The sequence below is a fragment of the Balaenoptera acutorostrata genome, chromosome 1, assembly GCF_949987535.1.
Source record: "Balaenoptera acutorostrata chromosome 1, mBalAcu1.1, whole genome shotgun sequence".
Lineage (NCBI taxonomy): Eukaryota > Metazoa > Chordata > Mammalia > Artiodactyla > Balaenopteridae > Balaenoptera > Balaenoptera acutorostrata.
The window spans coordinates 39,386,815-39,399,161 of record NC_080064.1 but is presented as its reverse complement, the minus strand read 5'-3'; the positions used below and the strand labels follow the sequence as shown (position 1 = coordinate 39,399,161).

The 12,347-nt window shown below is 36.3% G+C and overlaps 1 protein-coding gene across 4 annotated transcripts in view; it reads left to right on the top strand.

Moving 5' to 3' along the window:
• The window catches only part of STIL (STIL centriolar assembly protein), a 55,007-nt gene that overhangs the window by 11,374 nt on the left and 31,286 nt on the right, over positions 1-12,347 (top strand). For 3 of the 4 annotated variants that reach the window (XM_057531408.1, XM_007164497.2, XM_057531418.1), the window contains exons 7-10: positions 1,303-1,386; positions 3,077-3,163; positions 9,184-9,334; positions 12,204-12,313. In XM_057531408.1, coding sequence (XP_057387391.1) covers positions 1,303-1,386; positions 3,077-3,163; positions 9,184-9,334; positions 12,204-12,313 — 432 coding nt within the window. Of the gene's footprint in view, positions 1-1,302; positions 1,387-3,076; positions 3,164-9,183; positions 9,335-10,344; positions 11,139-12,203; positions 12,314-12,347 lie in introns of those variants that run through there. The other variant, XM_057531421.1, reaches the window with a different exon arrangement.

Below are 12,347 nucleotides of genomic sequence, written 5' to 3'. Positions count from 1 at the left end.
TTAAAATTAACCAAAAAATTAATTTATTTTCCTTAGTACCTGTGTCCATCCAATGAAGCCTGAATTTACCTTTCTTTGAATTATTCCTTTGTGACCCCTTGGCATGCCAGTAGTAACCCTGGATGTTCAATATTCTATCTAATCACTTATTCCTCTTGCCCCTTTCTACCTAGAATTATTTAATTTATGACGTTTGCCTTTTTCTTTGACCACATTCACTTGTTTACCCTAATATTTATTAGGATCCATTGTGGAATAGTATTGTGTTATACACTGGCATTAAATAGATAAAAAAACCATACTTACTGTCCACTAAGTATATTATCATGTAAACATGATGTGGATAAACGTAATAGGGGTTTATATATAGTGCAGGGAAAGCAGGAAGGTGTGTCCAAATTGCCTGGGAAAATCATGGAAAGCCTAAGCTGGTTTATCAGGTTGTCAAGGCAGAAGAGCTCTCAAAGCAGGTGTAAGGGTCATTGTTGATACATAAATCTTGTGCCAACTCAGGCTTAATCATCTTGTCACATGGCTTGATAAATTCATCATCTTTGTGTTTTAGGGTTATTATAGCAATAAAATGTATCCTCAGTGATACTATTAAGACTTTATATCACAGATGGCATTGTTTTTACTTTTGTGTTTTAAAGCCATAACAGTAAACTCTTGACAGTTGTACTTATCATATTCTTAAAACTTATTGTCAGTAATAAGTATATTATATTAACAAAGTATAAATGTAGTATAATGTCCTTTTAGGGAAAAGTGAGCTTTGGGGTTCTATCACGATGGTTGCAAAATTCTTTGATAGCGGTTGGAGGAATATAGTACATGGAAGATTGAATGTCCCTCACCTAATTCAGCCTCCTTCAGTGAGAAGTCACATCTGTTGCAATCTTGTCAAGTCACCTGCATGCTTGAATACTTCCAGCAACAGGAAATTCATTTCTCCCAGGGAAACCTGTTTGGTTCTGAAATTGTTAGCCTTGATTTTAATACTTTTGATTTTAAAAAGTTGATACTTTTAGAGCATACTTTTTCAAAAGGTATGTAATCTTCAATGACCATTTTAATATATAGAAATTTTAAGATATTAAATCTCTTCCATGTCATCCTCATAATTACTAGAATCTTTTTCTACACTTTGAACTGTTTTCTTTGTGTGCACATGTATGTAAGAGAAATTATTCATTTGAATCCTCTCCTCTGCTTGAAATATACTTCTTCAGCACTCAGATTATCTCTTTTAGGTAAAAGTGCATATTTCCAATTGTTTTTACATGAATGTCTTCTGTTTAGATATCTTACCATGGATGAGACACGCAAATTGTTACTTTTGCTGGAATCTGATCCCAAGGTTTATTCTCTACCATTAGTGGGAATGTAAGTGTTGCATTACTTACGAAAACCTTTTCAGCCATATATGTATTCAAATGTATATTATAAGCATGTGAATCATTTGTACTATGAATATGTCATTAATACTTGGATCACCTTATAAAACCATAAATGCCAATGATGCTTAAGCTTTCTTATTTTAACAGCTGAATCAGTTAAAACAAGATTTTTTTCCAATCTTAGGAAGAATTCCAGTATATAAAACAAAGCTGAATTCTTCTGGTTGAAGTTGAAGCCTTACAGCCCTGTTTCTTTAACCTTATTCACTACCCCTGTCTTTAAGGCACCTTGAAGAACTCAGGAGTCAGGATAACACTGTTTAAAATTCACTGCCAGGCAATTTTGCAGAAATTCTCTTTAGTGTTTATGGCAATCTCTTTTCGAGTTGGTGGTTAATGACATTTAGATAGATTATTCAATCAGAAATTTATATTAATTCAGTATTTATTGAGTGCTTACCCTATACATAGTATTATGTTTTATACTGTGTTGGGATTTAAAGCTCCTCAAGGAATTAATAATTAAAGGTGAGGTGATAAAATATTCAAATATTCCCACATAGAAAGATAAATAATAAGAAAGTATATGATTTACTATGAAATAAACAATTTAGACAGTGAGCACTATTACTGTTTGCAAGAGAGATGATAGGGGACGTTTTCTTAGAGAAGGCAAACTTGAGCTGGACCTTTAAGTGTGTAGATAATAGAAGGGAGGATTGATTGGGAAGGGAACCCATATGTGGGAATGGTATGCGCAGACTTAAAAAATGAGAGTAATGGGAGGGACGGAGATGCAAGAGGGAAGAGATATGGGAACATATGTATATGTATAACTGATTCACTTTGTTATAAAGCAGAAACTAACACACCATTGTAAAGCAATTATACTCCAATAAAGATGTTTAAAAAAAAAAAATGAGAGTACAGAAATGTTCTGTGGACCATGAAATCTCCTTACAGTCCTTTTGCTCTGGTCCTGGTAGTGGCTGTGTGTTATTGCTGCTAAGTGAATATCTATTAAGAGTTTTCTGAGACTTCCCTGGCGGTCCAGTGGGTAAGACCCCGTGCTCCCAATGCAGGGGGCCGGGGTTTGATCCCTGGTCGGGAAGCTAGATTCTGCATGCATGCCACGACTAAGAGTTTGCATGCTGCAACTAAGAGCCAGTGCAGCCAAAATAAATAAATAAATAAATACTTAAAAAAATAATAAAAAAATATTTTAAAAGAAGAGTTTTCTGTTTTTCAGCCTACCTGTATATTTATAGACTTAAATCCTCTCAATAACTTTATGGTTTTAGGCTGTTAACTTCTTTCTCCCCTAATTCAGCCTATTCTTTCTAATGCAGGCTAATTGATTCTAATTGATTTCTGCTTTCACCTCTATTGTTAACCATTTTCTTTCCCACAGTTTTACCATCATTTCAGGTGGAAGAGGACAGAAAGTAGTGCTCTCTCTCTGTATCTGTCTGTGGTTATAGGTATATCTATAGTCTCCCTCTTAATTATCAGCATGGTTTAATGTTCATAGATTTCTTATTTATGAGCCCTTTAATCTGTTCCTGGTGAATGCCAAGAATTTCTGCCACATTACCTTGAGAAGAACATAATCTAAAGGATGTTAAGTACTATTTTGTAAAATGACTATAGTTTTTAATTTCTATTTTTTGTTTTAGCTGGCTGTCTGGAATTATACATATCTATAGTCCTCAGGTGTGGACTTGCTGCTTGCGCTACGTGTTCAGTTCTTCTATTCAAGAAAGGTAAGTGATATTTTTTTCTGTAGGGTTTTATTTTGATCTTTACCTCCATTCATGTTTTACTGGTGTTATTTAAAGTTCATGCAATGCCTTAACCTTTTATAATACTTACAAACCAGAAGGACACACTAAGGAAGTCAAACATTATATTAAACGGGAATAAAACCAGACAAAAAAGGTGACATTGTGCTATACGTGGAAATATGAAGGAATTCACTTGCCTAACGACAGTACTGTAACACAAAAGACATACTTTTTATGAGTGGAAAAAAGACCCTAGGGATCATCTACTCTAGAGTCCTATTTTATAAAAAAGATTAATTTTCATTGAAGTGGCTGAAAATGAGTTTGAATTTGTTTCAAGTGTTTTATTGTTACCCTGTGCTACTGATAGTACCTTAAGAAACACTTGAGATGAAGTTTAATGTTCTTGGAACTAAAGCACAAGCATTGGAACTAATAGGGAAACTTTATTTCTAACCTCAACTCCTCATTTAATTTTGTTTTTTTGTACATGGTACCATTATTTGCCTCTTACTTTCTTCATCTATTAAATGAAAATTCCAGAGTCTGTTTCTGTCTGCTTTGGTGGCTATAATACACTTTTTAAAAAAAACTTTAATCAAAAGGCAGTATAAGTACATGGCAATAAATCAGACATATATAAAGATACATAATTAAGATGTCTCTTCCACCCCATTTCCCCAGACTCTGTCCCCAGAGACAATCACTGTTAAAAGAGTATCTTGTGCTTCCTTCTTGAAATACCAATGCATAGACAAATAACACCCTTCCCTGGTCTGTAAAAGTTAAATCACAAATGGGATCAAACCATTCTCCCTTTTCTCTGTTGCTTTTTTCTTTATATCATTATACCTTGGAAATCATTACTAAATCTTGGCACGTACAGATTTAATACACATATTTTACAACTGAATAGTAAATAATATATACTATATTTTAAAAACTACTCCTTTTGCTTGCGGACAACTTTGTGTATACAACTTTGTGTGTATATACTAGTATATTTGTGGAATAAATTCCTAAAAGTGGTTTTTCTGGGTCAAATAGTATATAATTTTAAATTTTGGTAGATATTGCCAATTTGTGCTTCAAAGACTATCAGTTTATAATCTTTCCAACAGTGTTTGAGAGTGCCTGTTTTCTCTGTCCCCTCACTAACACTGTGGAACAAGTATTTGTTGAGCACCTACTATGTACCAAGCACTATTCGTGATATTGGCAATAAGCAGTAAACAAAATAAAGACCCTGCAGAGATAGGCAGTAAACAGAAAAAATAAGTAAAATAAATAGTATTTTACAAGGTAATGAGTGCTGTGGAGAAAAATAAGCAGGGGAGGTGGATGTTGTGTCTATGGTAGTGGCAGGTAGGGTTGCAGTTTTAAATAGGGCAGTCAGGCAGGCAAAGACTTGAGATAGGGGAGTAAGCCATGTGGCTGTCTGGGGCAGTATCACAGGATGATGGGTACAAAGCTGTGGGTGAAAGATCACCTTGCATCTTCAAGGAACAGCAAGGAAGTAGCGTGGCTGGAGTGGAATGAGGGAAGGGAAAAACAACAGGACCTCAGAGAGGTAACTGGAAGGCCATTATTAGACTTTTTTTTTTTTGGCTGCGTTGGGTCTTTGTTGGGGCGTGTGGGCTTTTTCTAGTTGCGGGGAGCTGGGGCTACTCTTCATTGTGGTGCGTAGGCTTCTCATTGCAGTGGCTTCTCTTGTTGCAGAGCACAGGCTCTAGGTGCGCAGGCTTCAGTAGTTGTGGCTCGCAGGCTCTAGAGTGCAGGCTCAGTAGTTGTAGCGCACGGGCTTAGTTGCTCCACTGCATGTGGGATCTCCCCAGACCAGGGATCGAACCCGTGTCCCCTGCATTGGCAGGCGGATCCTTAACCACTGTGCCACCAGGGATGCCCCCATTATTAGATTTTTGATCTTTGCAAATCTGATGTTTTATAATCTCACCTTCTGGGAATCTCCTAATCATGTCTCTTGCCATTATTCTATTGGGTTGTGTATCTTTTTCACATTGCTTTGTAAGAGCTCTCTTATTCTTTCTCACTCTCTGTATATATACATTTATATAATATGTAAAGTATACAGAGAAGTATATATTTATTAAAATATATGTGTTATATGCTGCAAAGATTTTATATATGTGTATATAAATATGTTATAAAAATGTGCGTGTGTACATATGTATATGTATTTGTATTGGTATAGATATGTGGCAAAATTTTATTTCCCCCAGATTGTCATTTCATTTCACTTTGGTTAATATTTTTTCCCAGACATTTTTTAAAGTCAGATTTATCCATCTTTTTTTTTTCTATTTTGCTTAGAAAGGATTTTTATTGAAATGAAAATCTCTTGTTCTTTCTCTAGAAGCTACAGTTCTACTTTTTACATTTTATTTTAATTATATAATATAGTTAGTTTTATTTGCAATAAAAGAGAAATTAAATATTCATTTTAGCTTATTAGTAAAATTAAGTTTTATTATCAGTGACTGGTCTTGCTTTAATTATTTATTGTTAGTAAATGCTTGGTGAAGTTAGTTTTGAAGTTCTCTCTGTTAATCTGAAGCATTAGGGAATTTCTTTGATACCTGGACTCTTTAATTACTGCCAGCCTTTAACCAGGGAGGCATCAGCACTGCTTGGCATAGCTTAGGTTAGTACTTTACAGCATTCTGATCAGTGGTCTTGTCTGACCCTAGAGAGAGGAATTGAGCAGAATAGACATTCTGCCTCCTAAACCCTCGCTGCTTTGTTTTGTTAATAGTGTAATGTATCCCCAAATTATCTTTCTTTTTTTTTTTTAATAAATTTATTTATTTATTTGTTTGTTTTTATTTTTGGCTGTGTTGGGTCGTCGTTTCTGTGCGCTAGCTTTCTCTAGTTGCGGTGAGCAGGGGTTACTCCTCGTTGCGGTGCGTGGGCTTCTCACTGTGGTCGCTTCTCTTGTTGTGGAACACGGGCTCTAGGCACACAGGCTTCAGTAGTTGTGGCTTGCAGGCTCCAGAACACAGGCTCAGCAGTCGTGGCGCACGGGCTTAGTTGCTCCACGGCATGTGGGATCTTCCCGGGCCAGGGCTCGAACCCATGTCCCTTGCATTGGCAGGCAGACTCCCAACCACTGCGCCACCAGGGAAGCCCCCCAAATTATCTTTCATTCAACATTTTACAAAGTAGAGACAACTACTAGAAGTATTTTTATTTTTTAATTTATTTTTATTATTTTTTATTTTTTTTAAGTATTTTTAAATAGTGGGTTTTGGTGTGTATTTTAAGGACTCTTGATTACTTTACAGATATTTGTTGAGTCATGTAGTGAATAAGAAAATGAATGTTCATTTTATCAGTGTTTATAGTAGTGAAATATTGTGAATAATTTAAATATCCAGTTTTAGAAGTCTAGGTGAATCAATAATAGCACATCTATAAATTGTAATACTGGATAGTCACTAAAAAAGAATAAGGAGGTCTAAGGTATAATATAGAATAGTGACATGGAAAGAAATCCAAGATTGTCAAATAATAAATAGCAAATGCAATTAAGGAAGCAATCCCATTTACCATTGCAACAAAAAGAATAAAATACCTAGGAATAAACCTACCTAAGGAGGTAAAAAACCTGTACTCAGAAAACTGTAAGATACTGATGAAAGAAATCAAAGATGAAACAGATGGAGAGATATATACCATGTTCTTGGACTGGAAGAATCAATATTGTGAAGATGGCTATACTACCCACAGCAATCTACAGATTCAGTACAGTCCCTATCAAATTACCAATGGCATTTTTCACAGAATTAGAACAAAATATTGTACAATTGGTATGGAAACACAAAAGACCCCGAATAGCCAAGGCAATCTTGAGAAAGAAAAACAGAGCTGGAGAAATCAGGCTCCCTGACTTCAGACTATACTACAAAGCTACAGTAATCAAGATAGTATGGTACTGGCACAAAAACAGAAATATAGATCAATGGAACAGGATAGAAAGCCCAGAGATAAACCCACGCACCTATGGTCACTTAATCAATGACAAAGAAGGCAAGAATATATAATGGAGAAAAGACAGTCTTTTCAATAAGTTGTGCTGGGAAAACTGGACAGCTACATGTAAAGGAATGAAATTAGAACACTCCCTAACACCATACACAAAAACAAACTCAAAATGGTTTAAAGACCTAAATGTAAGGACAGACACTATTAAACTGTTAGAGGAAAAAACATAAGCAGAACACTCCTTGACATAAATTGCAGCAAGATCTTTTTTGACCCACCTCCTAGAGTGATGAAAATAAAAACAAAAATAAACAAATGGGACCTAATGAAACTTTAAAGCTTTTGCACAGCAAAGGAAACCGTAAACAAGTTGAAAAGACAACCCTCAGAATGGGAGAAAATATTTGCAAATGAAGCAACTGACAAGGGATTAATCTCCAAAATATACAAACAGCTCATGCAGCTCAGTAACAAAAAAACCCCAAACAATCAGAAAATGGGCAGAAGACCTAAGTAGACCATCTCTCCAAAGAAGACATACAGATGGCCAGGAGGCACATGAATAGATGCTCAACATCACTAGTTATTAGAGAAATGCAAATCACAACTACCATGAGATATCACCTCACACCAGTCAGAATGGCCATCATCAAAAAATCTACAAACAATAAATGCTGGAGACGGTGTGGAGAAAAGGGAACCCTCCTACACTATTGGTGAAAATGTAAATTGGTACAGCCACTGTGGAGAACAGTATGGAGGTTCCTTAAAAAACTAAAAATAGAACTACCATATGACCCAGCAATCCCACTCCTGGGCATATACCTGAAGAAAGCCATAATTCAAAAAGATACATGCACCGCAGTGTTCATTGCAGCAGTATTTACAATAGCCAGGACATGGAAGGAACCTAAATGTCCATCAACAGAGGAATGAATAAAGAAGATATGGTACATATATACAATGGACTATTACTCAGCCATAAAAAGGAACGAAATAGTGCCATTTGCAGAGATGTGGATGGACCTGGAAACTGTTATACAGAGTGAAGTAAGTCAGAAAGAGAAAAACAAATATTGTATAATATCGCTTATATGTGGAATCTAGAAAAATGGTACAGATGAACTTATTCGCAAAGCAGAAATAGAGACACAGTTGTAGAGAACAAACTTGCAGATATCAACGGGGGAAGGAGAGGGTGGGATGAATTGGGAGTTTGGGATTGACATGTGTAAAATAGATAACTAATGAGAACCTACTGTAGAGCACAGGGAATTCTACTCAGTGCTCTGTGGTGACCTAAATGGGTAGGAAATCTAAAAAAGAGGGGATATATGTATATGTATAACTGATTCACTCTGCTGTACAGCAGAAACTAACACAACATTGTAAAGCAACTATACTCCAATAAAAAATAATTTTAAAAAAAAACTATATCACAGACCTGTTGAATATGTGGTTTAGAAACACCAGTAATCACGTTGTGTGCTTTTAATTAAATGTTATTTCTCTTTTCCCTCAAAAAAAAAAAGGAACAAATGCAAATATTGTGTATAGTACCTTGTTTTTGTTAAATTGTACAAAATGTTTGCATATGCCTAGGGGAAAATTCTGGAAGTAAATACGGTAAACTGGAGAGTGGAGTGGGATGGTTTTCATTTTCTATTTTATACATTCCTGTTTTTGTTTGAAGTATTTACAAGGAATATGTATTCCATAATAAATGTATTTTAAAAATTAAAAATTAGTAACATTAAAAAGTAAGCATAGCGAATTCCCTGGTGGTCCAGTGGTTAGGCTCCACACTTCCATTGCAGGGAGCATGGGTTCGATACCTGGTCAGGGAAAAGTAAGCATAAATTTGCCCCTCAATTTTCTTCCAAAAATTGGACTGTTTAGTTAGTCTATTAACTAGATTGAGAGACTCACATAGAATTCTTTGAGTGTACTCTTGTTATTCTCAGTAAATTTTAATTAAATGCCATTTTTTTATCCAGGGTTTTTTCAGAATCTGGAAGTTTCATTATAGTTCTCTATTCTGTGACACATAAGGATCCTGAGTTTTATGAATGCCTCCCTTGTGATGGCAGGTCACCTGACCTTCGATTCCAGCTACTAACTAGTAAGGAAACATTACATCTTTTCAAAGTAAGTGATTTGATTACCTAGCACACTAATGACTATTCAGGGTTGTACTCAAATTATTAGGCTTTATTTATAATCAATCTTACTGAATATTAACTTTATTCATTTATGGTTAATTTTTTTTTGTAAATTTTAGGCCATGCCTCCAGAACCAAATTCTAATGCAGGATCAAACGTTATCTACAGAGTAACTTTCCCATGTTTTCCTAAAACCTTTGAAGACTATATCAAGAATTTAATGTATATGTTGTATCATTTTATGATATTGAGAGTTAATTTGTGATCTTAGTGTTTTCTTTGTCCTGACTGTTAATTTCTAAATGTATGGGTATAACAAATGGTTTCTCATACTTAAAAGTCAGTGTCTATAATATATAACCCAAGGAATCAGGATAGATTAATATGACTGGCAAAAAAATTCATTCGGGTTTTTCTGTAAGATCTTATGGGAAAACCTGAAAGAACTTTTTGGCCAACCCAATACATTTAGGTGATGGTCACAGAAAAAGTAGATCTTTGAAACCATAAGTGTTGTTACGTAAAAACATTCTAAGGCCAAAAATGAACAATAATTCTGCCTTTTTTTTTTTTTTTTTTTTTTTTAACAAAAATATTGACTATCCCGGGCTTCCCTGGTGGCTCATTGGTTAAGAATCCACCTGCCGGGGCTTCCCTGGTGGCGCAGTGGTTGAGAATCTGCCTGCTAATGCAGGAGACACGGGTTCGAGCCCTGGTCTGGGAAGATCCCACATGCCACGGAGCAGCTGGGCCCGTGAGCCACAGCTGCTGAGCCTGCGCGTCTGGAGCCTGTGCCCCGCAACGGGAGGGGCCGCGATAGTGAAAGGCCCGCGCACTGCGATGAAGAGCGGTCCCTGCACCGCGATGAAGAGTGGCCCCCACTTGCCGCAACTAGAGAAAGCCCTCGCACGAACCGAAGACCCAGCACAGCCAAAAATAAATAAATAAATAAATAAATAAATAAATAAAATTAAAAAAAAAAAAAAAAAAAAAAGAATCCACCTGCCAATGCAGGGGACATGGGTTCAAGCCCTGGTCCCAGAAGATCGCACATGCTGCCGAGCAACTAAGCCCGTGTGCCACAACTACTGAGCCTGCACTCTAGACACCGTGAGCCACAACTACTGAGCCCACGTGCCAGAACTACTGAAGCCCACGTGCCTAGAGCTCATGCTCCGCAACAAGAGAAGCCATCGCAACGAGAAGCCTGTGCACTGCAACAAAGAGTAGCCCCCGCTCGCTGCAACTAGAGAAAGCCCATGCGCAGCAATGAAGACCCAACGCAGCCAAAAATAAATAAATTAATTAAAAAAAATTTTTTTTACTATCCCTAAATAACTGTGTGTTTCCACTTAGATCTTATTTTGTGCCTTTAATTTCATTTATAGGTTGTATTGATTCATGAATCAAGTTTTTGTATTTTAATTATAAACATAATCATCTTAAATGAGGTCTATTTATTTCCATTTTAGAGACATATATCATTCACTCATTTTATTCTTCAGATTGTATGCTCAGTTTAAAGTTACTATTTTAACTGAATCCCTGGTTATTGAGTAAGTTACATAGTAAAGGTAATTAAGTTTTTACTTTCATTTATGTAGTAGGGAGACGGATAGTTTTTTTAAAAGGTTGCATAAAAATAGAACCATATGATTCAGCAATTCCACTTCTGGGTATTTATCCAAAGGAAACAAAAACACTAATTCAAAAAGATATCTGTACCACCATGTTAATTGCAGCATTATTTACAATAGCCAAGGTATTAAAGCAACCTAAGTGTCCATGGATGGGTGAATGGATAAAGAAAATGTAATTTATATTATATGATATTACATTGTATCATATTATATTAATATAATGGTAAAATATTCAGCTGTAAAAAAAGGAAGGAAATCCTGCCATTTGTGACAACATAGATGGACCTTGAGGGCATTGTGCTAAGTGAAATAAATAAAACAGAGAAAGACAAATACCGTATGTCACTTATATGTGGAATATTTAAACAACAAAAAAAAAACATTTAATTGAACTCACACAGAGAACAGATTGGTGGTTTGCAAGAGGTGGGGGGGTGGGGGGGTTTGAGGGTGGCCGAAATGGCCAAAGGTGGTCAAAAGGTACAAACTTCCAGTAATAAGTAATGGGGATGTAATATACAGCATGGTGAGTATAGTTAATAATACTATATTGTATTTTGAAAGTTTTTTTTTTAAATTTATTTATTTACTTTTTGGATGCGTTGGGTCTTCGTTGCTGTGCGCAGGCTCTAGTTGAGGCGAGCGGGGGCCACTCCTCGTTGCGGTGCGCAGGCCTCTCATTGTGGTGGGCTCTCCTGTTGCAGAGCTCAGGCTCCAGGCGCACGGGCTCCAGCAGTTGTGGCACGCGGGCCCAGAAGCTGTGGCTCGTGGGCTCCAGAGCACAGGCTCAGTAGCTGTGGCGCATGGGCCCAGTTGCTCCACAGCATGTGGGATAACCCCGGGACCAGGGGTCGAACCCGTGTCCCCTGCATTGGCAGACGAATTCCCAACTACTGCGCCACCAGGGAAGTCCTTGAAAGTTCTTATAAGAAAAAATTTATCATTCTGCATGGTGATGGATGGTTAACTAGATTTATTGTAGTGTGTGTTTCACAGTATATTCAAATATTGAGTCATTATGTTGTTCACCTGAAAGTATTATGTCATATGTCAATTATATCTCAGTTAAAAGAATGATTTTTTTAAAAAAAGATTATAGTTACAGAAGTCAGAAGTCGTGTTCCCCCCAGTGTTTCAGAGCTACTTGTCATCTAAATAGAATTCTCTGGTATTTATGTAAGTCACATCTCAAAGTATGACCTACTTTATTTCAGAATGTTGAACCTTCTGACAAAAACCCAGCCTGTTTTGAACTGAGTGCTGAAGGCCAGAATGCAGAAAGAGAGTTTTTTAACAAAGTTTCCAAGAATCTTTCAATTAAGAGGTAAAAGATATTTTATTGTCATGTGTACTTTTTT